Source organism: Rhipicephalus microplus, chromosome X, assembly GCF_043290135.1.
Source record: "Rhipicephalus microplus isolate Deutch F79 chromosome X, USDA_Rmic, whole genome shotgun sequence".
Taxonomy (NCBI): Eukaryota; Metazoa; Arthropoda; class Arachnida; order Ixodida; family Ixodidae; genus Rhipicephalus; species Rhipicephalus microplus.
In genome coordinates this window covers 155795032-155822061 of record NC_134710.1, presented here as the reverse complement: position 1 = coordinate 155822061, position 27030 = coordinate 155795032, and the positions used below count along the sequence as shown (strand labels likewise).

Genomic DNA, 27030 nt, shown 5'->3' with positions numbered 1-27030 from the left:
CTGGAGGAATAAAACAGTCATCAGCGGTGACGAAACGCTGACTATGAGCATCGTTATCAGATGAAAGCGCAGTATCTGATATGCGAATGACCCTCTGACGGCAAGTTATCACGGCTGAAGCTGAGGAGAGAAAGTCCTATACTGAAATGAGCGCATTGGTACACGATGACAGAACGAGGAACTGTATATGGTGAAGGATGCCCTCAAAAAAAAAACTCGTGCTGTGCAAACATCAGAAGACTGAAAAAAACCGCATTAGCACAGCGACGGAGAGGGCCATCATACGGTGTCTTCACTTTGACAAACGGGAACACAATCCGCACTAATAACTGAGAGCGACGCACATGTGTCCACCAAGGCTTCAGTCCATATACCCTGAACACACACTGAAAGTACATATTGCGGGCGTTCCGGAGGAGTTCGATGCAGTCTGCAAAATGCAGCTTTCCCTCCTGAAGCTGCTCTGTGTAGTTTTCCGGGCGATGATCAGACGCCGTGGTAGTCGGATGAAGTGGTGACAAGGAATGGCGCATAGGTGACGGAGAGCGACGGCGCGAGGAGCGGAAGGTACTGGTTGCATCGAAGTGCTGTGGAGAGGGTGAGTGGCGTTGGTACAGTTGGTATGGGTGGCGATGTTGTGGAGCAGGGGCAAACTCATTCTTCTCGAAGTTACCATAGCCACGCCTTTCATCTTGTTGACGTCGACGACAGAACCGTGAGATGTGGCCGGGTATTCCGCAATTATAGCAAATCGGTCAAAATGAACGCCAGCCTTGAAAAGAAGCGTTGCTCTTGGGGCGAGCACATTCAGTGAAGGCTGCATAGTTGACCCATAATGCGGTGATTGCTGAGGAGGTGACGCTGCAACCACCTGAGCGTACGTCGGCTTTGGAGTGGTATGCGAGTTCGGGACTTGCTCACACGTCTTGGACGCTAGTTCTTCTCTCACAATGTTGCGGAGGCTACCTGCAGAAGGCGTCATGCGGAGCTCATAAGATGACGGGGTGGCCTGGAGTTGCAGCTCCTCGCGGATCATGAACCGTATCAACGCACGGAGATCACCGTCATGAGTTGGCCTGATATCTGCTGTTTCAGGTTGTAAACGTATAAGTTGAAGGTCATCGAGTCGCTGACACGTACTGATGATATCGGTGACCGTGGTCGAGTTCATTGCCGCCAGAGCGTTAAATGCGACGGTGCCTATGCCCTTGAGCAAGTGGCGAACGTGGTCATGCTCCGCCATCGAGCTGTCGACGCGACGGCATAGAGTGAGGATATCTTCAATGTCGTTTGTCGGTATAGGACTCGCCGAAGTGCTGGACGCGTTCAGCAAGCTTCCGTTTGGCGATGTCTGCACGTACAGAAGGGTTGGCAAGTATCTGACGGAGCTGCTTTAAAGGTAGGCCAGTCTGGGAAATCCAGCTGATGGTTGAGAAACCATGTCTTAGCGACACCCGTCAGATAGAACGGTACGCGGGACAGCTTCACAGAATCATGCCAATAGTTAGGCGCACTCACACGGTCCCACTCATCCAACCAGTCTTCAACGTCTTCACTGCGAACGCCGGCGAACATCGGGGGATCTTTGTGAAGGGCGGTGACAGTCCAAGAAGGCATGCCCAGGGGTGCGGTGGGGTGGATGGAGCCGTGTTGTTGTGCTCGTCTTGCGACATGACCGTAGGCTGACAGCGCAAATGGCGACCCTACCGGAGCTCCAGGGATGGTTCGTAGTCGAAGATAACGAAAAAGCGCTGCGGGGAGAGGACCAGGGTACCGGAAACACTCTCTACCCGCACCCTCCCGTCGTTGGAGTGGGTTACATGGGAGGCGCCGTTCATGGTCCCATGGGGGGTTACATGTCGCCCAGCTATGACGGGGTAGAGAAGGAGGCGATCGACAAAGTGAGGTGGCAGTCACGCAAGCATTTTTCCGTGCACCGTCAGCGTGTTAGTTTTTTTATTTTATTATCCTTTTTCTTCTCATTTCCCAACCCCCCAAATCTGTCTCAAAACTGTATCCATAGATCGGTGTCCCTCAACATGAACAAGCTCTACATCGGCAATATACCGGCGGACGTGAACGAAGGATCTATCCGAGAACTATTTCACCAGCAGACTGGCGTCGTTCCTAAATCCATGCTCCTGAAGAAGGGGGGTTATGCTTTCGTCGAGTGCTCAGACAACCTGGTGATTAGCAAGGCCATCGAAGCCCTGAACAGACGCTCTTTCATGGGATCCCAACTGCTGGTGGAACCTCAACAGTCGACACTACAGAACAGAAGAGGTCATGGCAACCGAGTGCACGTGAGTAACATTCCCATCCACGTGCAGTGGGACGAGATCCAGGATCTTCTCTCTACCTTTGGCACAGTGCAGAATCTGGAACTACGAACAAGGCGGGAAATGGTTTCCGATGATGCAAGCTTCTCAGTTTCTCCTTCCAAGCCCGAGAACCAATCCTATCGAGCTCAAGTAACTTACGAAACCCCCGAACAGGCGCAGCAGGCTGTGGCTCAGTTGAGGGATGACGAGTACCAAGGCAGCGTGCTAAGGGCAGAGTGCACCATGGACGTCATCTGCAACGGAGGTGGTGGTCGCGACGGTGGCCGCAACAACATGCGTATGGGGGGAAACCGGCCTATGTTCCGGCCCTTCTCGTACACGGGCGGCCAGGGTTCCCCCATGAGGCAGTCTGACTTCCCCCTCAAGATCCTTGTGCTAAGTTACATGGTTGGTGCCATCGTTGTGCGGGCTGGAGGCACTATCCGCCAGATCACCCAGCAGTCAAGGGCAAGGGTGGACGTCCACCGTAAAGAGAATTCTCGTTCCCTCGAAAAGGTGATCACCATCTATGGTAACCCTGAGAACTGCTCCACAGCTTGCCAAAAGATCTTGGAGGTGACGCAACAGGAGGCCAGCAACACCAACAGGGGGGATGTTCCCCTGAAGATTCTGGTTCACAAATACCTGATTGGGCGCATCATCGGCAAGAGCGGCCACACCATCAAATGCATCATGGATTATACGGACACCGAGATCACCGTGTCCAACCTGCACGATGACAGTTCCCTGCACTTGGAGCGTGTCATCACCATCAAGGGCAAGCCAGAAGTCGTGTGCCGTGCAGAGCAGTTGGTGCAGAGCAGTTGGCAGAGCAGTTGGTGCCGCCAAGCTGCGACAGTCGTACGAAAGTGACTTGGCGGCGTTGCCGCCGCAGAGCCTCATGTTCTCCGGGCTGCACCCAATGGACATGATGTCAGCCTACCCGCCGCCACCACCCCACACGGAGCCCCTGCACGGCCGCCCCACTACAGGGGTGGAGGGGGAGGCGGCCCCTACCCTGCACCTCCACCACTTTTAAGGCAACGTTTTGGCTGCAAGACACTTATTTTACTTGCCGAACATCTGCACAATATATATATATATATATATATATATATATATATATAGATATATATATATATATATATATATATATATATATATATATATATATATATATATATATATATATATATATATATATATATATTCAGCAAAGACAAACGCTTTGGTGACCCGGTACACATCAAGAAGAGCACAAGTTTATAGACCTTTGCATCGAGTGAGGAGGTCTGGTCTCGCAACCAACGCATTCCTCCTCTCTGGCATGCGGGCGACGGCTTCGAGTGTGTGTATTGATGCTGGCATGTGTGACGTTATCGTGCCATTTGCCGCGTATTAAGCCAACCTGCACATTTTGTTTTTCTTTATAGCTATGACGGGCAAGCATCGGTCATTAGAGAAACACTTGTCTGTTTTGGTGTGCAGTAACAACTACAGAAAAACAAAACTGTTGTCGGAAGAAATGTTCCCTGTGCATCACCAGACGCGGAATTTTCGTGGCTGTGGGCTCAAAGTTTCATCCTTTTTGTGTTGACGAGGGCCAGTGGATTCTATGGCTTGCAAACTTAAACAGGAAAAACTTTGTACCTTCCGCGGGTACTCGGGTGTGTTCAGAGCACTTCTTCTCAGGTGAACGAACCGCAATGACTTCGACACCGATGCTCAACCTGGGCAATTAATGGAAGGTATGCAGCCTACAGCTATTCCAACGATGACAACATTTCCTTGATAATTAGCCCCGCGTAATATTTCTCTCGATCGCAGGTCAAAGTACCGTGGCACCGAGGGTTACTTTATTATCGCGATTAAAAAAGAAGATAAAGAAGGAGACGCGCAGGCACGTGAGCGTCGTTTGATGTAAGAGCTGTATTCAAGTGAGCACCTGTAAAAACAAACGAGTGAGTACGATACGGTCACTCCTTCAGAGTTGAGAAACAATTTAGACAACAGTTAGTGCGCAGTTAACAAGAACTGTCAGTAAAGACGAACCACTACACTCCAACGCACGGCTTCATGCAAGAGCGGTAGCCGATGCGATGGCGTGTCGTAAAAAAAAATCTTGTTATAAAAGCGGATGACTACAACTCAAGAATATACTCACTATGCTCTCGAAGTGTTGTTCCTCATTCTGGAAAAGAAAGACCTCAAAATATTGCACATTCTTCGAGCATAATGTGAATATACTGCATCAACAGAGGCGGACTTGTTCGCGGCACTGTATATTAGAAACAATTGACCCTCAACTGCTTGAACCTTGTCAAAACGTCTCATAGACTCATTTTCTAAAGAACCTGCATCACTTCATTTAAATTCATCGAGTAAAAACTGAAAAGGAACGATAAAACCACAGCCGTACGTTTACCTCCTATGTAAACGTCGAGCTTCCCGCATGCCGGATGGGTTGCCAGACTAGAAAAGGGGCACCCTCTACCAAGATGGCGGTGCGCACAAAAAAAACCTCTATAGTATTCGATGCTATCCCGCTCGCGAAGCCCCTGCTATGTTGATATTTCTCCAGCTTGTTCATTGTGGGACATGGCTTTTTTTCTTTCGATTTGTAGTTTGACACGTTGAATACACACTGAAGGACGTAATGTTTCCCACAAACAGGCAGTTTAGAAATTAAAATCTATAAATAGCGAACTCAGACATAAAGGTACCCCGTGCCAACCTGCGTGACGTATATGCGCGCATTCCTCTGATGGGAACAACTGCTACGTGAAAGACAATAGAAGACAGTTCCTTTTACGAGATTGAGAGTACGCCACAGGTGAAATAAAAGCTCACAAACAAGAGGGCGTGTGGAGTCTTTTGATATACGGAAGTAAATGGTCAATGTCAGATGCATGAAATTTCGTTTTGAGTGCGGCTCGAGTGCATAGGCTGTGACAAAAAGGTCTCTCGGAAGAAAGTATGAGAGCTTACCATGTTTTCGAATGCCGTCTTAGCAAGTTTCACAACAAAATGAGTTTCAAGGTAAACTGGTGCGCGCAAATAAAGACAAGGACACAGAAACGATGGGAAAGAAGCAGGGAAACCCTATCCCTGTCCCATCTTTTCTTTGTCCTTGTTTTCCTTTTCTCACACTATTTTGCTTTAAAATATGAACTATTTTGCTCAGCTGGACGTTTTACTGAAAGCGAGTTTCGTCTGAACCGTTCCGAGCTGTTGTTTCGTAAGCGCGGCAGAAGTTTAGCTCCACGCGACGTCGGATGCGTTGCGGGACGTGATGGCGATAGCATTTGAACATTAGTATTTTTCTCGCCATGTCTTGTAAAAACAGTCACTTCTTCTTAAAACACCCTGGCTGTTTTGGTTGTTTGAAAAAAAGCGAAAAGAAAGCCGAGGTGGCAGCCACTCGATGCGCGTGCTGATGTATGCTGGGGTGGAGAAAAAGCAAGAGGCGCGTGGCAGCTTAGCGTACACAATGTGCTCTTCTCATGATAAAACATGTGAAGAGAACCAACGGTGATGACTAAGATAGCTATTAGTGATATACGAAAGAAAGGAAAGAGGGAGAAACAACGGTATGCGTTTTGTGCGATGCCTTGCACCTCACCGTGGTAGGTCGCAAGCTAACACACGTCAAATTGTCGGGACCATCCAGTATGTCCACTGATGTCGTCCTTCAAGTATGCATAAGAAATCTGAAAGGTGTGTTTTTATATTTTGTTAAATTCTCATTATGCTGGAATGGTGCGGAACTTTACGACAGCTCATACCAGTGTCAAGTCATTGGTGGTTCACACATCTCACACATTTTTATTGGGCTAGATGCTAGCGACATAAAAGTTGCGACGAAAGGTTGACCTCTCGTGAAGCCACAAACGGTGTGACTTAGTATGATAAATAAATAAACAGTACCCCATTATAAAGGTTCTAATAGTTCTGGTTTATAGTTGTATAAGTTTGATATCGCTTGATCAGGCATGAGAAAAAGAATTAGTTAGGCATGTGGATAAAAATATAACCTAATTAATAGAGCTACTTGCATCTGAAGCGTAGAAAATTGTCTCTAAGTCCGCCGTAAGGATCGTGGTAAGTGAACACCGGAAAGTAGCGTTTCACGCGTATGTAGTACCCAAGTACTGGGCTATGAATGAGTGAACTTATGGCGTGTAGCACTCAAGTAAGATAAATAAAGGCTCTCATTAGACCATTACATGCCTATAGCTTCTTTTCCCGTAGAGCTAAGAAGACGGAGTTTATGGGGCAGGTTTTTTTACAACTGTAAGCTGCAGTATTGTAAAGTACATTTTTTCTCATTTGAGGTGAGGATAAGGAAAAAAGTTACGTGACTCGTAGCGCCCGGACGAAGCGTGCACTGCTTGCTTCACTGGCGTCGGCTGCAGCTCCGGACGCTCCGCTGCATTTACGTCACGATTACGTCACGCTTGCTTCTTGCTGTGCACTCGTATCACGCACTCCACACCTTATCCGCTTTCCTCATTTTGTTCGGCGCTCGCCCAGTTCCCGTATGAGTAAGACCTGTGCGCTTTTGGGCTGGCTTGCGCTTGCTTTTTTCGCGTACAGTGGATGTGGACGACGGTAAACAACTATAGGTTCTAGCGTGCGTTGACACAGTCCTAAGTTTCCATGAAGAGTCCTCAAAGTTTACTGAAACTCTACGTTGTACACAAAGTTGCCATCACAGGGAGTTGACCCAACGACCACAACTAGCACAGCTAACGACACCTAAATATTTAACAGCGAAGCTGTTTATGAAATTATTCCTTGGAGGTCGAATATAAAAAAATATGGAACATCTCCCCGAAGAGAACCCCGATGAGATGCGAAGCAGCAGTGGTGCACACGGTATTGACTCCGTTAAAACAGCCGTCAACGTGGGTGCTGAAAGAACGCCTTGAAACGAAACTCGGTGTAGCGTTCACTCCAGTAAACATTTGCTTGAAACGCAAAGACACGGAAATCGGGTTGGACTTTATCGCAGATAAACGAGCCGAAAGAGTAGAAATAATTAGATACGAGTCGGCAGCGGCTGTACGGACGCAGCCTGCTAGCCATTTGCAATGGTAGGCCGCGTACGCACGGCTGCTGTGGATGCGCAACTAAATCTTTCTAGTGTTTTCATTCGATGTGCAGTCGAACGTTGCACGTGGTGGGGAGGGCTAAACGAGAGAGAAGTGTGTAGTGAGCAGGCAAAGAAGCCAGCAGCTGCTGTAGGATAGAGATTGAGAGTGTGACGTCAACGCGCAGCTGCGACTTCACCTACATGGCATCGTTCCATGAACTGCGGCGAGGTGAACGCGGTGCGGCGCGTTGGCACGGAAACACGGACGGACTGTACTACACAGGCTAGTCAAAAAGCTGCTTCGCGTCAAAAAACAATGATAATCTTAAACGAGCATTATCCACAGATATAGAGTGACTGATACTACCCCCCACTAATGCACTAAAAATTGAGACGGCAACAGGTGGCCCAACAAATGACTTTGAAGCGACTGTGGTGAACCGAACACCCTGAGTACGTACAGCGGGACAGTGCCAAGGAAAGGGAAAGGAAATGGCGGCTGTGAGAAGACCCCTGTAAGAATGGTGGTCTGACGGGTCTTGTTATACGGTAGCTAGCTCTCACCGTCGTCCAAATAGCTGGTGTTTTCCAGTGAAGAGACGCGTTTTTACAAGAAGGAACGGTGGTTTATTTACATATTTACAAGTGATAATGTACGAATGAGTGCACACATAGTGGCGTCTGCCACCATGAACCCCAGGGACAAAGGCAACACGCAGAAGCGGTAGAAGACCTACGCCAAGGAAGACGTGCGCGTAGATCTATGAGAGTGCTGAACGCTTAGGTTCAGCGCCAATTTGATTCTGTGGAGTTTGGACAGCCATATTGTGTCCATGATTGCCTGTGGTTTGACTCGAACTTCTGTGCGCAGAGAAACAACGTAGAGATAGCCTAGCATCACCCTTAACTGAAGCCTAGCAAAAACCTAGAAGCAACCTACGACCTCCATCACCAATAGCTAAGGTTTAGAAACAACCTAAAAGCAACCAGATTAGTGTTCACAATCATCCAGTATCGCTGTTTGAAAACCTTGTATGGCATATTGCAAGCTTCCCGCTTTTTTTTCTAACATGATATGAGGATATGAGGTTCACACAAAATATCGATTCTGGTAGCTTTTACGAACATCTTTGGAACTTCAAATCTTGTTTTTACAATGCTAGACATTTCTGAAAATATTAACTTTCATGCCATTACCCATTTTATGTCAAATAAAAGTGTCATTTATTGTACCTTTATGCGTTTTGTAATATCAGCAGTCATCTGAATTAGTTCAGGTCACTGCAAAGGTTTTCGTTTACAGAAACAGCTTGGGGTGCTCGCCGTACGCAAAGTGTTGAAGTTATCAAGTCGCATGTTATGTGCTCACAGTACTGTCGCAGTAGTGCTGATAGCGGCTGTGCTGTGTAAGAAGTTACACTATAAAAGCACACGTGCGCCATTCATTCAATATAGTGAAGCATTCTTGAAGCTTGCGGCTAATCAAATGAGTTCATAGTTATTGTTGATGGTCTCGGCACCAAATATTTTTTAAGAACGGTGTTGTTTAAGCCAGCCGTAAAATGTCTGTTCTGCCGGAAAAACTTTCATAATTTGCGGGCATGCGCCATATATTTTGGGCAAATCCCACTCCTAGGCCCTGTGATAACACTGATGGCTGAGAGAATGAGTACAGAAAGAATGAATGAAACAACGAGGGAGGCGAAAGAATCTTGCCGAAAAATGATTTTTCAGAAGGAGGAATTTCAATCCGCGTACCCTCGATTCGAAGTCAAACATCCAGGCACACAAGCAGAGCATATATCATGGCCTTGTATAGTATATTGTAGCACGGTGGTGGGAAAAAGGAATGAGTCGAGGGGAAAAAGATATGATGGAGCGAATAAAGAAAGGAAGGCAGAAAGTAAAGTTTAGCACAGCAAGTATGAGAAAAAAGGGAAATAGAGAGAAAGATGCAGAAAGAAAAAGACAAAGAGACAGAGAGAACATACAAATAAAAGAGCGAGAAAGAGGGAGATAGAGAGACAGCTATAAGTGTGGATTGCTTCCCGCGACGTCTGCTAGTGACATAAGGCTATCATGTGCGCTAAGTCGTGCTCATCATCAAATGGCGGTTTGTCCCGCTCTTGTAAAAACTAAAGTCAACTATTGAGTTAACGTTGATTGTTGAAATGGCGGTCCAGAAACATAGTAGTGTTATTTACGTGCAAAAGAAGGGCCTATTTTCAAAAAAAATCACGTGTTAGTGCTCCGCATCGGATTAGCGCACTTCAAATTGCCCGCCTGGAGAAGCGGACCGACCGGACCGTCTCACGTCTTTGTTGCCGTGCACAATGTTGCCCGCCTTTACTGCGCTGGGAGCCACAGCAGCAGTAACGGCCATTGATAAATTTCCCGCCATTGGTTTCGAGATTGCAGACGTTTTTGTTTCAACTGCGCCCCGCTAGATGCCACCACCTGTTCCCTGTTACCACGCGAAAAATGAATTTTTGTATCATTCGCGCCAATCCCCGTAGTAACGTCAGGCAGTTCTTTTTTCTATGAATCAAACAGAAAGGTACGAGCGGCATTTAATTGCGTCTCTTGATTCACGGAAGGTTATTTATTTACTGCAATAAGATCAATTACTAGTGATTAATTGTAGGTGGTCCATCTGACGTCATTGGGATCATTTTGAAAATGTCCTACCGCGGCATTTGTGTGCTTGTCATCATCATCATCATCATCAGCCTGACTACGTCCACTGCAGGACGAAGGTCTCTCCCATGTTCCGCCAGTTACTTGCTGCTGCCAATTTATAACCGCAAACTTCTTAATCTCACCTGCCTACCTGACCTTCTGTGTCCCCCTAACCCGCTTGCCTTCTCTGGGAATCCAGTGAGTAACCCTTAATAACCAGCAGTTATCCTGTCTACGCGCTACATGCCCAGCCCATGTCAATTTACTCTTCTTGATTTCAGCTATGATATCCTTAACCCCCGTTTGTTCCCTAATCCACTCTGCTCTCTTCTTGTATCTTAAGGTTACACCTACCATTTTTCTTTTCATTGCTCGCTGCGTCATCCTCAATTTAACCTGAACCCTCTTTGTTAGCCTCGAGGTTTCTGCTCCGTAGCTGAGTACCGGCAAGATACAGCTGTTATATACCTTCCTCTTGAGGGATAGTGGCAATCTATCTGTCATATTTTGATAGTGATTGCCAAATGAACTCCACCTCATTCTTATTCTTAAGTTACTTATGTCTCGTAGTTCGGCTCCACGGTTATTACCTGCCCTAAGTTACTATACTCTTTTACAACTTCAAGTGCACTATTACCTATCTCGAAGCGCTGCTCCTTTCCGACGTTGTTGTACATTACTTTCGTTTTCTGCAGATTAATTTTAAGACCCACCTTTCTGCTCTCCTCGTCTAACTCCGTAATCATGAGTTGCAATTCGTTCCCTGAGTTACTCAGCAATGCAATGTCATCAGCGAAGCGCAGGTTACTAAGGTACTCTCCATTAACTCTTATCCCTAACTTTTCCCATTCTAGGCTTCGTAAAACCTCCTGTAAGCACGCTGTAAATAGCATTGGGAGATTGTGTCCCCCTGCCTTACACCCTTCTTTATTGGTATTCTGTTGCTTTCTTTAAGAAGCACTATGTAGCTGTTGATCCTCCGTATATTTCTTCCAGGATGTTTATATATACTTCATCGACGCCCTGATTCCGCAGTGTCTGCATGACGGCTGATATTTCTACTGAATCAAACGCCCTCTCGTAATCTATGAAGGCTATGTATAGTGGTTGCTTATATTCTGAGCATTTCTCTATTACCTGATTGATAGTATGATAGTATAATGTTCTTGTGTATTTACCTTATTTCCCGGTAAGTACGGCTCTGTTGTTGATAATATTGTCGTTCTAGATCTTGTCATGCATTGAGCTTTCACGCTAACGTATATTGTTGTTTGACTTTAGTGTCCCTTTATTTCAAGTTTAACTGCTTGTACGTTTGCCTAGCATGATCTACAGACATATTTGGCCTTGCTCAGCTGTATAGGTACTGCAACATGACCAGTTTGTGTACTTGCCAATAGTGTTGTGCACCGTCGTCACACCTTACGTGCGCCAGAATATGTTTAAGTGCCGCTTTGTAGTTGAAGCCATTGAGTTTTCTATGTATCCACTAGAGCGAACTCTGGCGCTAGTGCCTATGGGAGCTGCAACGCATGGCGCTTCAGCGAGCATGGAAAATATGGCCAGTAGACGGATTTGTCTCATCTCCGTATTTGTGGCTTCATGTGTGTTCGTGTGACTTGCAGCTGTTCTGTCGCGGAACAAAAATCAACGAATTTTCGGCAATTACACTTCACTACCCTAACCTTTTAGGCTTACCATTTCAAATCAGGTCACAAAATTGAAAATGTTTTGTTCATTTCTCAAAACAAACCGAAACACAGCAATAAACGAAGCCACAAGTGCGCTTCACCGCGAGCAAGTACGAAGACTATAGGCAAATCCGTGTACTACACATCATTCTCATGGTCACTGAACAATCGCCGCGTCAGAGTCCCTTATAGTTAATTTTAAGAAACTCTGTAGCTGAAGCACATCATAAAGTGCGCTTGGCGTCATCCCGAACATGAGGAGTATTGGATGTCGTGTAAATGCAGCGTCTGAGCGACTCACTTATAAACGGAGTTTTTCATTGTTGTTCTGTATCTAGCTGGGGTGCTGTTGCTTATCGGTTATGCCAAAAACTTCAATTATGCTTGGTACAACCTTTTATTGTAAAGTCCTGTTTCCATTAACGCGAAATATTTCTGTCTAGTAAATTTTTACACTTCGGTACCTAAATTGTCTTTTAATAAGAACAGAAATTGGATTCACATTAAGGGGAATAAACTTGAGTCGTCATGAGCTGTTAAAACCTCAGATGATATTTGCAGAGAAATACCCATGTGCTTAGATTTGTATTCGTTTTAAAGAGACCAGATGGAGAAAATTAATCTAGGCGGCGTGCCTTACACTTATGTCGTGTATTTTCTCGCAAAACAGTACCTTTTTTTACATTTTCTTGAGCGCTTTGGGGGCATGGTTTTTATTGATATATATTCAAGTATTTATTTATTTGTTTATTTATATACTGATTACTAACATAGCCGTATCGGCACTACGTAAGGAGGGAGGACAAAAACATAATCAGTACAAAGAAACGCTTAGCAAAGATATGTAAACACGCATACAAAAATCACCGCAACATTATCAACACATAATTATAAATCAACAAATACATTTTCAACACACGTAGTACATATATAGTTCAAGAACAATTTCACGGCAAAGAAAAAGTAAATCTTAATTTGTTATATTTACTAAGTCGTCACTTAAGGTGTTCCACTTTCTTCTTTTTATTGGAGGTGGGAATGCTGTAGGCCCGTAAGCTCATATTTAAGTGCACGTTAAAGAACGCCAGATGGTCAAACTTTCCGGAGTCCTCCGCTATGGCATCTTTCATATATACATACGGTCGTTTTGGAATGTTAAACCTCACATATCATATTATTGTTTTTTTTTAAATGAGTAGAAAGAAGTGCCAGATATGCATTTGAAGGTCGAGATCTTTTTGCTGTTATCACGGCGGGTGGATGTGTATGATTGTTGAACAAGGCAGCTCTATGACAATTGATTCTTGTGTTAGGGTGATATATCTAGTGCAACACTTTAAGCCGTATTTTATGGCTACATACGTGAAGCAGCTTCCATCCCAAAGAGGCCTTCATTTGTGAAATGTGGGTGTAGAGGCTATAATGATTTAAAACAAACCTTGTCGCTTGGTTTTAAGGTACTTTTATACTTTTTATTAGATAGTATGGGTTGGGGTCCTATATTACGCGTGCATAATCAAGTATAGACCTGACCTGCAAAGAATTTATAGTTCCCTTGATTTCGCGCGTCACCTGTTTGAAAGTCCTCAAAATAAAGTGCAACGTCTAAACGATTCAGTAAAATGAACACCGAGATACTTACAATCATCGTTTATATTCATATGTACACCATAAATGTTATATTGATTATGTGATTTGAATATTTATTTGAGAAGCTCACGATGTGGCAATTCTCAATATTTAAATTCAAGTTCTTTTTTGACACCAAACCGCTATGTGATCTAAGTCGGTTTTCAAAGTGTGAGCATCAGTTTTACTCATGATTTCTCTTTATTTGACACAGTCGTTATAGACGTTATAGACTGTGGAAAGGAGCGGACATTATTAACTTAATAAAAAAACTTTTGTCTCATCAAGTAACCGAACTCTTGTTGCATCACTGTCGTGCACATAATCAATTGAAGAAAGTTGCGTGCTGAGCTGTTATATTTTGGTACTGTTAATGGAATAACAATCAGCTGGCCAAAGCACTGTCAGCCGCGCAACTTTTTAAATTAACTTATCAACTCGCGCAGGTTCATTTTATGGAGAACTGCAGGAGAAAAACCATGCGAATGCGTATTTGTGGGTATTTGAGCTGATCGCCCAAAAGTGTGGGATTTCTTTTTTTTTATATCTAAGACCAGCTAGGATGAAGCAACAGCGACATATAAATTTAGTCACACCATAGCAGTGCGCAGTAGGCCGGACACAAGCTCAACACTTACAAATAAAATACAAGAAACGTGACATAATTATTGAACGCCAACCGCGAACATCCCTTTCAATGACAGATTGTGTTTCTCCCACAAGTAATGGTAACGTTCGGCCAGCTTCGTACGAGCACTCTCCGGATAATTTGGAACGCAGCCGCTCGTCTGCGGAGCGTAGTATCTCCAGAAAGCTCCCTAGTGCGACTAGACTTGAGCTGCGTCACTACAAAATGATAGCGCTATAGGTGCTCCTTGGCGCTTTGATCAGGAGGCTCAGTGGCTGGCGTCGGTGACAAACTGTGTGCGCACATTTTGTTTTGTTTTGTTTCCCTGGGAGGTTGGCTCATACCCACTCAGGGGGATTGGCCAAGAAAGTGTAGTGCAGTTTTTCTGTGATCATTTTAACTATGTGTAATGAATTGCTATTATAATAAGAGTAATGTAAAAATAAAAACAACATAAAAAGAGCAAACGAAAAAAAATAAAGTTGAGCAATTTTGAGATTTGAGGTGTTATGATTACCACTCAGCTGCGTTTACTTTACTCTGCCCTGGGGAGTAATAAATAATTTTTTTTTTGATTGAAGATCACAAAGGTATACACTTGGTTGCCTGAATATAATCGCAAACGGCATTGAAAGCATCCCTGTGGCAATGTCCCAAAGCTGAGGCGCCAAAGCTTAGCGCCGTTTCCGCCGTCAATCTAAGGCCTATTTTCCGAAATGGCATAACTAGTAACCTTTTTCTAAGTATCTCGTAGCGGCGACAATACAAAAAATAATGATCTAGTGATTCCATTTCTCCGCAGAATGCGCAGAGGGGTGATGTTGTCTGACCAGCTTTGTGTAGATACAGGTTTAGGGGGGGGGGGGACACGACATCGAAATTTAGTAATTAAGACTTCGAGCTTTCTGGACTGACTCCAGTGGTGTTGCCATGGAAACATGAGGTGGTTATAGTCTCTCCATGTAGTTACTTTTTCTATCGTATCAGTGGAGATTGCTGATTTACGATATCTTATAGCCGTGATATATTCAACATCTGGCAGTATGGACAAAACTGGCCCATCAAGTGCGGCTCGTGCTAAGGAATCGGCCAATTCATTTAATCTAAATCCACAGTGTCCCGGAACCCATAGTAATCTAAGGAGTCTCAACTGCGGGGGTACTAATGTTTTGAATGTGCTTAGAATTCGAGAGTTCTCTGAAGCTGTCAGAGCTGCACAAACTGAAAGAGAATCCGTCATTATTACTGCGTTGTTTTGATTTAATGGAAGTTTTCGAAGAGCTAAAATAATCGCCAAGAGCTCCGCTTCAAAAACTGGAGTAAAATCAGGAAGTCTCACTGAAAAGGACCAGTCAAGCAAATCAGAGGCAATGCCTACACCTGCCTTTTGATTATTTACGGAAGCATCTGTGGCTATTATATTTTTAGTTTCTGCATGCTCCAAGTAATCTAATAATATGCTATTTAAAAATTTGAGGGATTGTAATTTGGCGTTTGGGGGGAATATATCATCATACTCAATAATAACATGACAATTCGAGTCATTAGTCTCAATTACATTTCTAATGTTCACATTTATACTTTGTAGAGTTTTTTGTACAAACATTATCTGAGGTGTGTGAAACCGTGGCCAATGAGCAAGAAAGAAGGCGTCTGGGTTTGCGATAAAAGCATATTGAGATCTTCTTGCCGGTAAGCTATAAAATTTTAAAAATGCTTGTACGGTCAAAATTCGAAATCGACAAAGTAGTGTAGGTAGGCGCGCTTCCTGGTACAGTACGTTGATAGCCACAAATCTAGGGAGTCCCAGACACATTCGCAGTGCTTCTCGCTCCAAGACAACTAGAGATTTCGTTTTATTAGCAGGGCCACCCGAGAATAATATGCAGCCGAATTCCATGATGGGGCGCATGTACATCTTGTACAACGTTATCAAGGTGTGCCTCCGTAACCCATATTTCCGGTTACTTAGCTTGTGTAGTAAGCCTGAAGCCCGCTGTGCTTTGGTAGTTATATACTCTATGTGAGGACTCCAGTCAAGTTTGTCATTATAAATGATTCCCAAATATTTTATAGAGTCTACTTGCTGGATGGGTTCCTGTTTATATAGAAAGGAAATTGAAATTGTTTCTGCAAGCGGAAACGCCATGAGCGCGCTTTTGTTGACATTTAACGATAACGAAATCGACTGCGACCAAATTTCTAACATGTTAATATATCTTTGTAATTTAGGTTGTAATGAGTAAATACCACAGTCAGCAGCAAAGAATGCGATGTCATCAGCATAAATGTAGACAGTAACTTCTTGATCTGTTGGAATTGTGCTCATTAAAGCATTAAATAATATTGGAGATAAGACTGCTCCTTGGGGAACTCCGCGCGTTTGTTTAAATCTAGATGAGGAACATCCATCCTTGACGCAGTAGAATTCTCTTGATTTTAAGAATTCTGCCACCCACTCAATAAAATATTGTGGGAAGTTCAATCTCTCTAGCGTATTTAACAATATGAAATGCTCCACACTGTCATACGCCTTGGCTATGTCAAGCGTTACTAAAGCAGCGTATTGCCTTCTTTTACGCGCGAGCTGTATTCGGCTCTCTAAATCAGCATGGGCACAATAAATTGAGAAATCACTACGAAAGCCGATTTGGTTCGGTTTTATTACTAAATTGTCTGCCATCCAGATACTTACTCGGCTATGTAGGACCCTCTCTACTAGTTTGACCAAGTTAGATGTTAGAGAGATTGGTCTGATATTATCGACTGTTAATCCTCCACCCGGATTTTTTAGTATAGGAATCACCTTTGCTATCCTCCAATCCTGCGGCACCCATGAGTTTTTTAAGGAGTAGATAATAACATTGGCGACGTCTCGAGGCGATAAATTGAACAGAATTTTAATCATGGGTACTGTGATTCCATCTGGGCCAGGAGATGCACAGGGTAAATGTTTAATCACGTTGGATACTTAAGTCTGTGTCACTTCTTCAAAGTCAGACTTTGTCGTCGACTTGTGCCAGTTGTTTGGCACTACTGAAGTGAATCTGCTTTCCAGACCTTTAACGATTGCCTCTAAGGTAGTGGTCATTTCTTGTGCCAACAGATTATCACAAGCTACATTAACTGGTGATGGCAAGATTTTCCGAGCTCTCATATATTGGAACAGTGCTTTCATATGTTTAGGCTTCGACAGGTATTCATAATGTCTTCTGTCATAATCTTGTTTAGCTTGAGCTACCGTTCTTTTAAAGCCCGCAGCAATGAATTTATAATCGGCCCAGTTTTGTGGGGATTGATTATGTAAGAGCTGCTTCCAAGCTGCCTGACGTCGTCGGTGCTCTCTTGTACATTCATCATTCCACCAACGGCTATATACTCTTTTTGTGGATTCAATAGTAAATTCGCCTCTTTTGTAGGATCGTTTAATGACTGCGTTTATTTTCAGTGCTTTTTTATCATCGCTCTCTTCCGAGTGAACAGCCAGTGCTGACTTCCGGTCATTCCTAAATTTAGTGTAATTCACAAATACTCTTACATTTGAACAAGATGGAATTATCGGACAAGAAATTTCAAAACTTATCGGTAAGTGGTCACTGTTCGTGCCACAGTCCAGCGCTTTCCAAGAAGAAGTAGTAATGGCTGAACTGACAAAACTTAAATCTAAGGCCGACCTGGAGTGATTACGAATAAATGTGGGGGTTCTGACGTTGAGGCACGTCTGGTCATTAGCCATTGTCCACTCCCACAAGCGTTTCCCACTAAGATCAGTTCTAAAACCCCAACTCGTGTGGTGGGAATCAAATTCTCCAACTAAAACTTTATCTTTGCACCACGATTTTGTAGCTAGATCCAAACTTCGTGTGTCTTGAACTCCATCCGGAAAATACATATTAACTAAAGTGAAAGGAGTGCAGTTGGGCAGTGTATAGTCTATTGCCAAAATTTCACATTCTGGCGACATATGTTTGTATGAGCATTTGACTTTTATACTAATGCTATTATTAATAAAGAGAGCTAGACCCCCACCTCTCGATGACCGGTCTAATCGAAAAGATTGGAAGTTATTTAAATGTAACAAATTATGTACAGATAGCCATGTCTCTTGTAATGCTATAATATTACGAGCGAATTTAGAAGTCAAGTATACCAAATCCGTAGATGCAGAATGGATTGATCGGCAATTCCAATGGAGAATCTTAAGCGACCCTATGGTTTCGAAAGAGCTGCTTCCGCTATAGCTTTCTCTAGAATGCTTTCTTTCAAGAAATCCCTCTTTGAAAGGCTCTCCTTTTCTTTCAGATACTTTTTGTTCTTTGTTTGTTTCGGTGAGGTTGTTTTCTTTGACACAGGGGATCTAGATCTCTTTAGGGACCTAGGGTCCAAATCCATGTCATCGGAATCTATTGTATATGCAGCTTTGTCCTCACTTACACTCTGTATATCTACTGCAGAGGGTGCTGTAGACGGAGAATACGATGGTGCGGTTTCAAATTCTTCATTTTGGCTGTGGACGCCTATTGCAGAGGCTCCTGCGTGCTGATAATACGATGGCGCAGTTTCAGATTCACCGTCAGCTATTGGTCGTGAACTCTCAACATGTTGGGATACTAGGCCTGACTCTCCCGCTGTACCAAATATGCGAGTCATCTGGTTAGCCAAAGTTTGAGATAAAGAATCGCAAAGGTTAGAAGTCAGTCGTTCCATGGCTTTTTCTAGAGCCTTTTCTATGGCCTCCGCTATATTCAGGGAAATCGACCCATTTATTTCCGAGAGATGTCGTGCTGCAACACTGGCATACCCATGAGTTCTAGTCTGTATTTCCGCTAGGGCTTCTCGTCGAGAACAGCGCCTACGCCCTATAATTTCAAGAATTTGCATTTCTCGAGCCTTTGCAGAACAATCAGGATTATCTGCACAGTGTTGTTCGTTGCAGAGACAACATTTCTCTTCTTTAGCTTTGCAGTAATTTGTTTCGTGGTTGTCACCACACACTCGGCATCTGAGTTCTGACCTGCATCCTTTAATAGTGTGACCGTATCGCCAGCACTTCGTACACTGGAGTGGTCGCGGTGATAGCGGTTCCACTCTGTATATTAGTGGCCATGCCTTGATTTCGCTTGGGAGATTCACTCCAGCAAAGGTTACAATTACCGACTCCGTCGGTGTCTTCTGCTTCTCTACTAGTCGTGAACACCTATAAACGGAAATAGCACCAGTCACGGCAAACATCTCTAATACCTGAGACGGGGTCAAGTTAACATCGACACCGCGAACAATACCCTTCACACATGCCAGATGCGGGGGAATAAAGGCGCTCACCGGATTGGTCACGAAACTCGAGCACTTCAATAGGTCTTGGACACAGAGCTGATCAGATGAAAAACATAGAATACCACCTCTGCCTAACTGGCGGACCTCTGTGATGCTGTGAAAGTGAGACGTCGCAGCTCGAAGCTCCGCCTGGATCACTTTCGGATTCTTCATCCGAATGAAGCCGTCATTGCTAGGGACGAGGGCCACAGGAACTGCGGGAATGCCGTTGCGTAGAAACTGATCCACTGGTATTTCCTGTGGCGGAAGTGAAGCAGACCAGAGGCAAGCCTCTGGTCTAGGTGAAGAAAACTGCATCTAAGTGAACTTTCTAGCGCTAAAAGCGCTTACTTAGCTGTAAAAGCACTATAGGAACACCTAATGAAGACAAAGAAATCACAGCCACTACACAAACTTAGGCCAAAACCCTAGAGCAAGCACGACCAGCTACTTGCGTGTTCGAGCGATCAGCCACGTTCGAAAGGGCGACCAATTCTTCTCCCTTTCAATGACAGATTGTGTTTCTCCCACAAGTAATGGTAACTTTCGGCCAGCTTCGTACGAGCACTCTCCGGATAATTTGGAACGCAGCCGCTCGTCTGCGGAGCGTAGTATCTCCAGAAAGCTCCCTAGTGCGAGTAGACTTGAGCTGCGTCACTACAAAATGATAGCGCTATAGGTGCTCCTTGGTGCTTTGATCAGGAGGCTCAGTGGCTGGCGTCGGTGACAAACTGTGTGCACACATAAATCGTGTTTAAACGTGTGTGCATGCGTGTTCTTGTGTTCCTTTTCTTCTTTCTTTAGGTTGCGTATTCATAATTTCGTCAGAACATTTACGGGAAGAGACTGACTCGTAGTAGCAAAGGACTGCGTTTTCACCTGATGCAACCATGAGCCCATCGGCGAAACACAGTTGTGTCTTTAATCTTTATTTTGTGTGAAAAATTAGAGTGTTATTCCTGGTATATCAATATATTACCTATCATAATATTTATTTTGCATTTAGCTTAGACAGACTATCGTACATTAGCGTTGTACCTCTAAGCAAAATACGATTAATATATGTGGCAATAAATGATGGCACGTGATGTAGACTATATATTCGACTCTATGATTGGTACACAACTATATGTGAACCACAAAATGTGGTGTGCGAATAAAAGACTCATTAATCGTGCAAAGCTTTTTAGATTATGCATGACATCAGTCCCTCTGCATGAAATTTGCTTTGACAAACGTGACGCCCCATTTTATTTTGCGAAATGTTTTATTGCCGCTATCACATATCCATCTATAAAAGCAGTGGTGATGTATTAGTGTACGTTGTCCTCAAATAACCAAGCTAGAAGGGACGTAGCCGGAATTTTTTTTCGAAGGAAAGGGGCATAATCCATACCTTATGTATAATCGTGGGTGCCTTTGTATATGTGTGAGTATATATACGCAAGCAACATTTGAAAGGTTACGGTGGGGGGGGGGGGGGGGTTGGAACCCCCTTTTTTGCAGCTGTTCTACTGCAAGCTTGTAGTAACAAGGTTTTATTATGAGAGTTAAGCTCGGTAGACAATTGAAACAAGAACTAATACTTCGCAGAGCAGAGCAAAGTTGTTGGAGAAAGGCAGTGATACTGTTGTATAGCCATGCCACCCTGCTCGCGAGAAGTCTTCCAAAATAGATGCAGAGAATCGTGAGATCACACCGCAAGGAACCAACAAGTCTTCATATTTATGAATTACACTGGGTGGCATGCTTGTCACGGGGCCGTTTAACGGGCATGCTGTCGTGTAGGTTCGTGTAAAGCAAAAACCACCGATGACATAACCATCATCGGGAAATGAGCTGACGAGACCATTTGCTTCCACCCAAATCCCCAACACTCAATATATTTAGAAACTCCTAAAAGACAAAGAGCAGACAAAGAACGCAGCATGCATAACTAGAAAGAGGTTAGAAAGAAGAAAAAACAGCTAAAGACGTGAACAGTGCATAGACATAAATGTTCAGTGGAAAATAAGCCTTGTCACAGCATAGCGGGACGCGGTGCTTGCAGCGAAGGCTGCGCTACCAAGGCATGGACGCACTCAGGCAAACGATGGCAGCGGTGATGCGGGGCTTGCAACTGATGCGACCGAGTAATGGTGAAGACGCACTCGTGCAGCCGGAGAAAGACTGTCGATTAGCTTGAGACGCTCAAGAGGTTGACTGGCACGGAAGGAAGCGTCGGACTGGTCGAAGTCAGTGACCTTTCGGCGTTCGGCAGCCGCAGCTCGCACACGAAGCCGGAAACGTTTCTTGGCCAACGTCAGAAGACCAGATCAAGCCTGACCCACGTCAGGCGACGAGAAAAAGCTCTGTGTCTAGGTGGGAGCCCGCTGGAACCTTGATGCGAGAGCTCTGCTGGCCGCCACTCCCACACCCTGGCCACCTTCACTCAATCCCGACTCGGCCACGTCTGCATATAGCTTCGCTGTTCTTCTCCAGTGGCTCTCCTAAATCTCCGTGGAAGGACCTCATTGGACCAAAATGTTCACGCCCACACGTGCCGCAACCGAGCGTTATCTTCATCTTCTTCTGGCTGATGGAGTGGCGCACTTTTTAAACGCGCACAAAGACATCACAATGCTACAGACCCCTATCCGTCCAGCTTTCATTGTCGTATCGTTGAAGAGCACTATATTGCTGCCATTTTGCAGCACGCCAACGTAAATCGAGAGCCACTAGGAAGATAAACTTGCTCGCTACCTTTACCGCGCATGCGCGGACTTTGCCTGTATTTATCCGTCGATGCACTCCACCAGCCAGCGGTGCCTGTCTGGCGTTATTAGTTATTCTGAGAGCGCCTGTACATCCATTCGGCAACGGACATTACAAGAGGCGGCAGTCACCGAATTTTATTTGCCGACAATCGGCTCTCTCTCCCCCCCCCTCTCTCTCTCACACACACACACACTCACACACACACATACACACACACACACACACACACACACACACACATGCACACAAACGCGCACGCGGCCAAACGTGACGTATGCAGTAACTGTGCAGTGTGGCCACCTTCCTGTGCTAGAACAATGCTCTGCTGAAGTGGAGACACGTTTTTCACATTCTCTTACAGATGACACTAGACGCACGCACTCGGACATACAGGGTCTTGATCAAAAGCAAGATTCGCATGGCCTCCAAGTTACACGCCACGCACTTGCCATCTCGGAGGCCTTAAATAGTCACAAAATACCTAACATAAGGCAGCGCATTATCTAGCGTTTGCTGTTTGCTTGATGAACGCCTCTGGAAAGGCATGATATGTTTTTCGCTAGATGAAAATAGTTGTCAAATTATAGAGCTGTTTGATATTTCTTGAGTGTTTTTAGCGGCAATGTCTGCACCAACCCGGCATTTTTCGACGTAGTTTGAAGGCCTTCCACATGCGCCTAGAAATCGCCGAATGGGCTCGTTTTCGTCGTGACACCTGTCGAACAAAATGCGTTGAGGAAACTCCTTCCACTACATGGCATTTAGGTAGTGTTTTTTACCGATGCAGCTGCAAGTAATATCGCTGCTTTGTGGTAGGATACCTGCTTGCAACGCGAACGGCCCGGGTTATATCCTCAATGGGACCAAAAGTTTTATCGTTTAATCTATATGCTTCTTTCTGAATTTTTCGCTCACAACCAATGGTGCCGACGCCGATGGCGGAATTTCTGCGACACGAGTTTTCTAACGCTATCGCGTTAAAACGTGTCAGTAGCCGCTCCTGGGACTGCCAACTGCCTTCGCGGGCACACGGCCGGCGTGCCCTTGTTTTAGGTGACGGTGAATGTGACACGCTTGCAACGAGACGCTGTACTTTACGGTTCACAAGGCGATATTTTTCAGGCTGCTGTTTCGCTGCAGTGATTTTCTACGATTGGGCAAGGTGAGGTTTTGAACTACTGTTCTGTTGTACTCGTCAACGGTTGCGTCACAATTTAATCTGCGAAGTTTTCAGTTTATATTGCAAGCCCACAATTTGGCAAATAAAATGACTTTGCAGCTTAATCTTTCTTGTTGGTCTTTCTTTCATCTTGCGCACGTAACTAGCTAAGCATAAAGCGCACAAAAATCGCGTTGTAACGCACGTAAAAGGTCTACAAAGAAGAACACGGTGATATAGTGGCTAAGGTACTCGGCTGCTGACCCGCAGGTCGCGGGATCGAATCCAGGCTGCGGCGGCTGCATTTTCGATGGAAGCGGCAACGTTGTAGGCCTGTGTTCTCGGATTTGGGTGCACGTTAAGGAACCCCAGGTGGTCGAAATTTCCGGAGCCCTCCCCTACGGCGTCTCTCATAATCATATGGTGGTTTTGGGACGTTAAACCCAACATATCAATCAATCAATACAATGAATAACACTTTCAATTTTGCGCCAAGTGGGGCAAATGTGCGACGTTGTTACCGCGTGCGGTTGTGACGTCATATTTTTTTGTTAGATGTTAATTGTCCCTTCCTTACATATATATACATGGCGATGGAGGCAACGAGCGGACAACTACTAGACTAATGGCCGATGCGGTACCAGTTTACATATACCATGGCCTGGCTGCGCCCTATCGTGTCCAGCAAGTGATTGGACGTCCTCATCAAGTGCGTGATAAAGGAAAAAGGCGCGCATCTCGAAAATACTGGCGGGATGTACGAGCTGCAATGGGCCACCGTGTGCCTTGGTTAGGCAAGCTTTCTGAGACTTAGTGCAAGCATTAAACATTGCTTTCCGTTGCGATCAGTGGAGAAATGCAATTTTCGTAAACTATGAAACGGCTGCACAAACTCAATTCAGCCAGCAGTAACATGTTGGTGAGAATGACCAGAGAGGAACTATATACAGCTCGCTCAGAATCACGGCGTGAACACGAAAAACTCGGAAGTTTTGAGTAAAACATATGTACGCGATCATATATATAGTCACAATTCAAGCAGCTCTTTGCAGACACTTGCGATATATGCGCTTAGTGTAGTTGATGTCGGTTATATGTATGCTAGTTAGTGAGTACGATAGCGCATCGTGACGGTGAGGCTGCCTTTGGTGTACCTTTGATATATGAAATGTGCCGACTTCTGCATTGTTATCACACTGTGGAGAATATATATATATATATATATATATATATATATATATATATATATATATATATATATATATATATATATATATATATATATATATATATATATATATATATATATAGTCTGATATCAGTGCAGAAGCCGGCACAGCGTTACGAGGCGCACGGATACAGTACCCACAATTACAAATGTTATGCACACTCATGTATCTAGATAGATGCAAGTATGTTGTTTAGGTCACGTAACAACGGCACCACTAACGTTTTCAATACCAGTACCAGCAGTGGTAGGCATGTAAATTATGCCATACATGACTTCAAGGCCATGATTATCATGTTTCTGCCTGGCATTTGTGTTTGTCGTCCGTTCGCGTCACGTAATACCAAATTTGGTTTATGCGAAGCTGGAGAAACTGTCGCGAGCGCGCTGTGAGCGTAGCGTGTAGTCACGTTTTACATGGCACGCATATCATGATTATCATGTTTGGACGCGCCATTTACCTTCGTCGTTCATTCACGTCACGTAATACCAAATTTGGTATATGTCAAGCTAGTGAAACGGCCGCGAGCACATCCTGAGCGTGGTATGTAGTCATGTTTTTATATGACGCACATGTCATGACTATCATGTTTTCACCAGTCATATACTTTCGTCATTCATTCACGTCACGTAACACCAAATTCGGTATATGTGAAGCTAGCGAAACGGCCGTAAGCGCACTATTAGCATAGCATGTAGTGATGTTTTACATGACAGGAATATCATGATCATTATGCTTGAAGGTTTCATTTACCTTTGTCGCTCATTCACGTCACGTGATACCAAATTTGGTACATGTCAAGCTAGTGAGCAGCCGTGAGCGCATCATGAGCGTGGATTGTAGCCTTGTTCTTACATGACACGCATTTCATTATTATTATGTTTGCATCAGTCATATGCCTTGGTGACCGATTCACGTCTCGTAATACAAAATTTTGTATATGTAAGGCTAGCGAAAAGACCAAGAGCGTACAATGAGTGTGGTGTGTAATTATAATTCACATGACATGCATGCCATGACTTCTATGTTAGGGCCCGTCACTTATGTTCGCCATGCTGTCAAGTCATGTCATATACCATACAAGTTTTGCAGTATGTCATGTGGAAGAAGCCACCGCAAGAACTGCAAGATCATAACATGTAAATCATGACATTCATGACATACATATCATGATGTTCATGTTATGCTACACGATTATGCTCGTCATACAGTCATCTTATGCCATACCAATTTTGGTATAGATCGCATTATCGAAACGGCCAGGAGCGCTAAAAATCATATACGAATAGATAGATAGATAGATAGATAGATAGATAGATAGATAGATAGATAGATAGATAGATAGATAGATAGATAGATAGATAGATAGATAGATAGATAGATAGATAGATAGATAGATAGATAGATAGATAGATAGATAGATAGATAGATAGATAGATAGATAGATAGATAGATAGATAGATAGATAGATAGATAGATAGATAGATAGATAGATAGATAGATACGGTCAAAGTCACCGAAGTTCGCGAAGAAATGCTTCGCATTTAAAAAATAGCGAGGAAAATATCTAGTAGAGAATACCAATATTGCAACAAGTCATGCATGCATATGTCGCCAAAATGGATAGAAGACTGTTGAGAATTTCGCCGAAACAATGGCGTGATTTTTATGAATTTCATTACAACACGCTGATTGCGCTGCTGTTTCTTGCCTCCGCAGAGACTTCGGTATTGTTTAGAGAGATGAGACACGGCTCTCTTTGATCTCTCTCATTTCAGACAGCTAATCTTGAAAATTGGATAACGGAAGGCTTGTCAGCCCTTGTTAACGGGTGCGATAAGCCAGAGCAGGGTTTTAGGAAGAGACAATAGTGAATGTACTAACTTTATATATTGTTCAGAAGAGATAAAACACTTTAGATCTATTCCTAGTAAAATTTTCAGTGCAGCTTCACAGTGAAACCGGCAATCTACTTTCCCTGTTGGTGCCCTCCGTTGTCCATTGTAATAAATGCAGCGCTCCGTGTGCGGCCGATTCCTCTTTTACTCGTTTCAAACTACTTCGCACGCTCTTTGCGCAAGAACAATTATTGTGTCTCATTGCGGGCAAACACGGCGTTCCTCCTCTTTACGAAGTATTACTGAACAGTTCGATGCACTCTTTCATCGTGCTTCACTCGATGGTGGTGCCGATAAAGCCTAAACGCAGCGGAGGCCCTTGTCCTTGCGCGGCCGTGCAGAGACCGATGCCGCGATTCGATTTTCCGCGGACCCATCGCCGCCGCCGCCGACGTGCTCGTCGTTATACGAGTACTTCTTCTGGTAGGCGTGGCACTTCGCCTGATAGCGCTTTCCCGTTTACACCGCAGAAGACTCTGTCCCGTCCTGCGCTGTTCTTCATGAAGGAGGAGACAGTGCTACGACGCCATTTTAGCTGGCTGTGGCCGCTGATGCTGCGAAAAAAATTAAGTGTAGCCACCAATGACGGTTTGATATCGAGGGAAGCCATGAGCCCACCCTTGGTTGTGCA

The 27030-nt window shown here is 44.5% G+C and overlaps 2 protein-coding genes across 2 annotated transcripts in view; both read left to right on the top strand.

Moving 5' to 3' along the window:
* LOC142775123 (uncharacterized) overlaps positions 1-27030 on the top strand; it is a 789190-nt gene that overhangs the window by 546239 nt on the left and 215921 nt on the right. The window lies entirely within an intron of this gene.
* Positions 1958-3282, top strand: LOC142777013 (insulin-like growth factor 2 mRNA-binding protein 1). Its single transcript, XM_075881321.1, has one exon. The coding sequence runs from the start codon at positions 2040-2042 to the stop codon at positions 3192-3194; it is 1155 nt and encodes a 384-aa protein (XP_075737436.1). The 5' UTR covers positions 1958-2039; the 3' UTR covers positions 3195-3282.

Bases quoted from the DNA above. Each gene is read 5' to 3' on its own strand.
- LOC142777013 (XM_075881321.1), top strand. From the start codon at position 2,040: ATGAACAAGCTCTACATCGGCAATATACCGGCGGACGTGAACGAAGGA.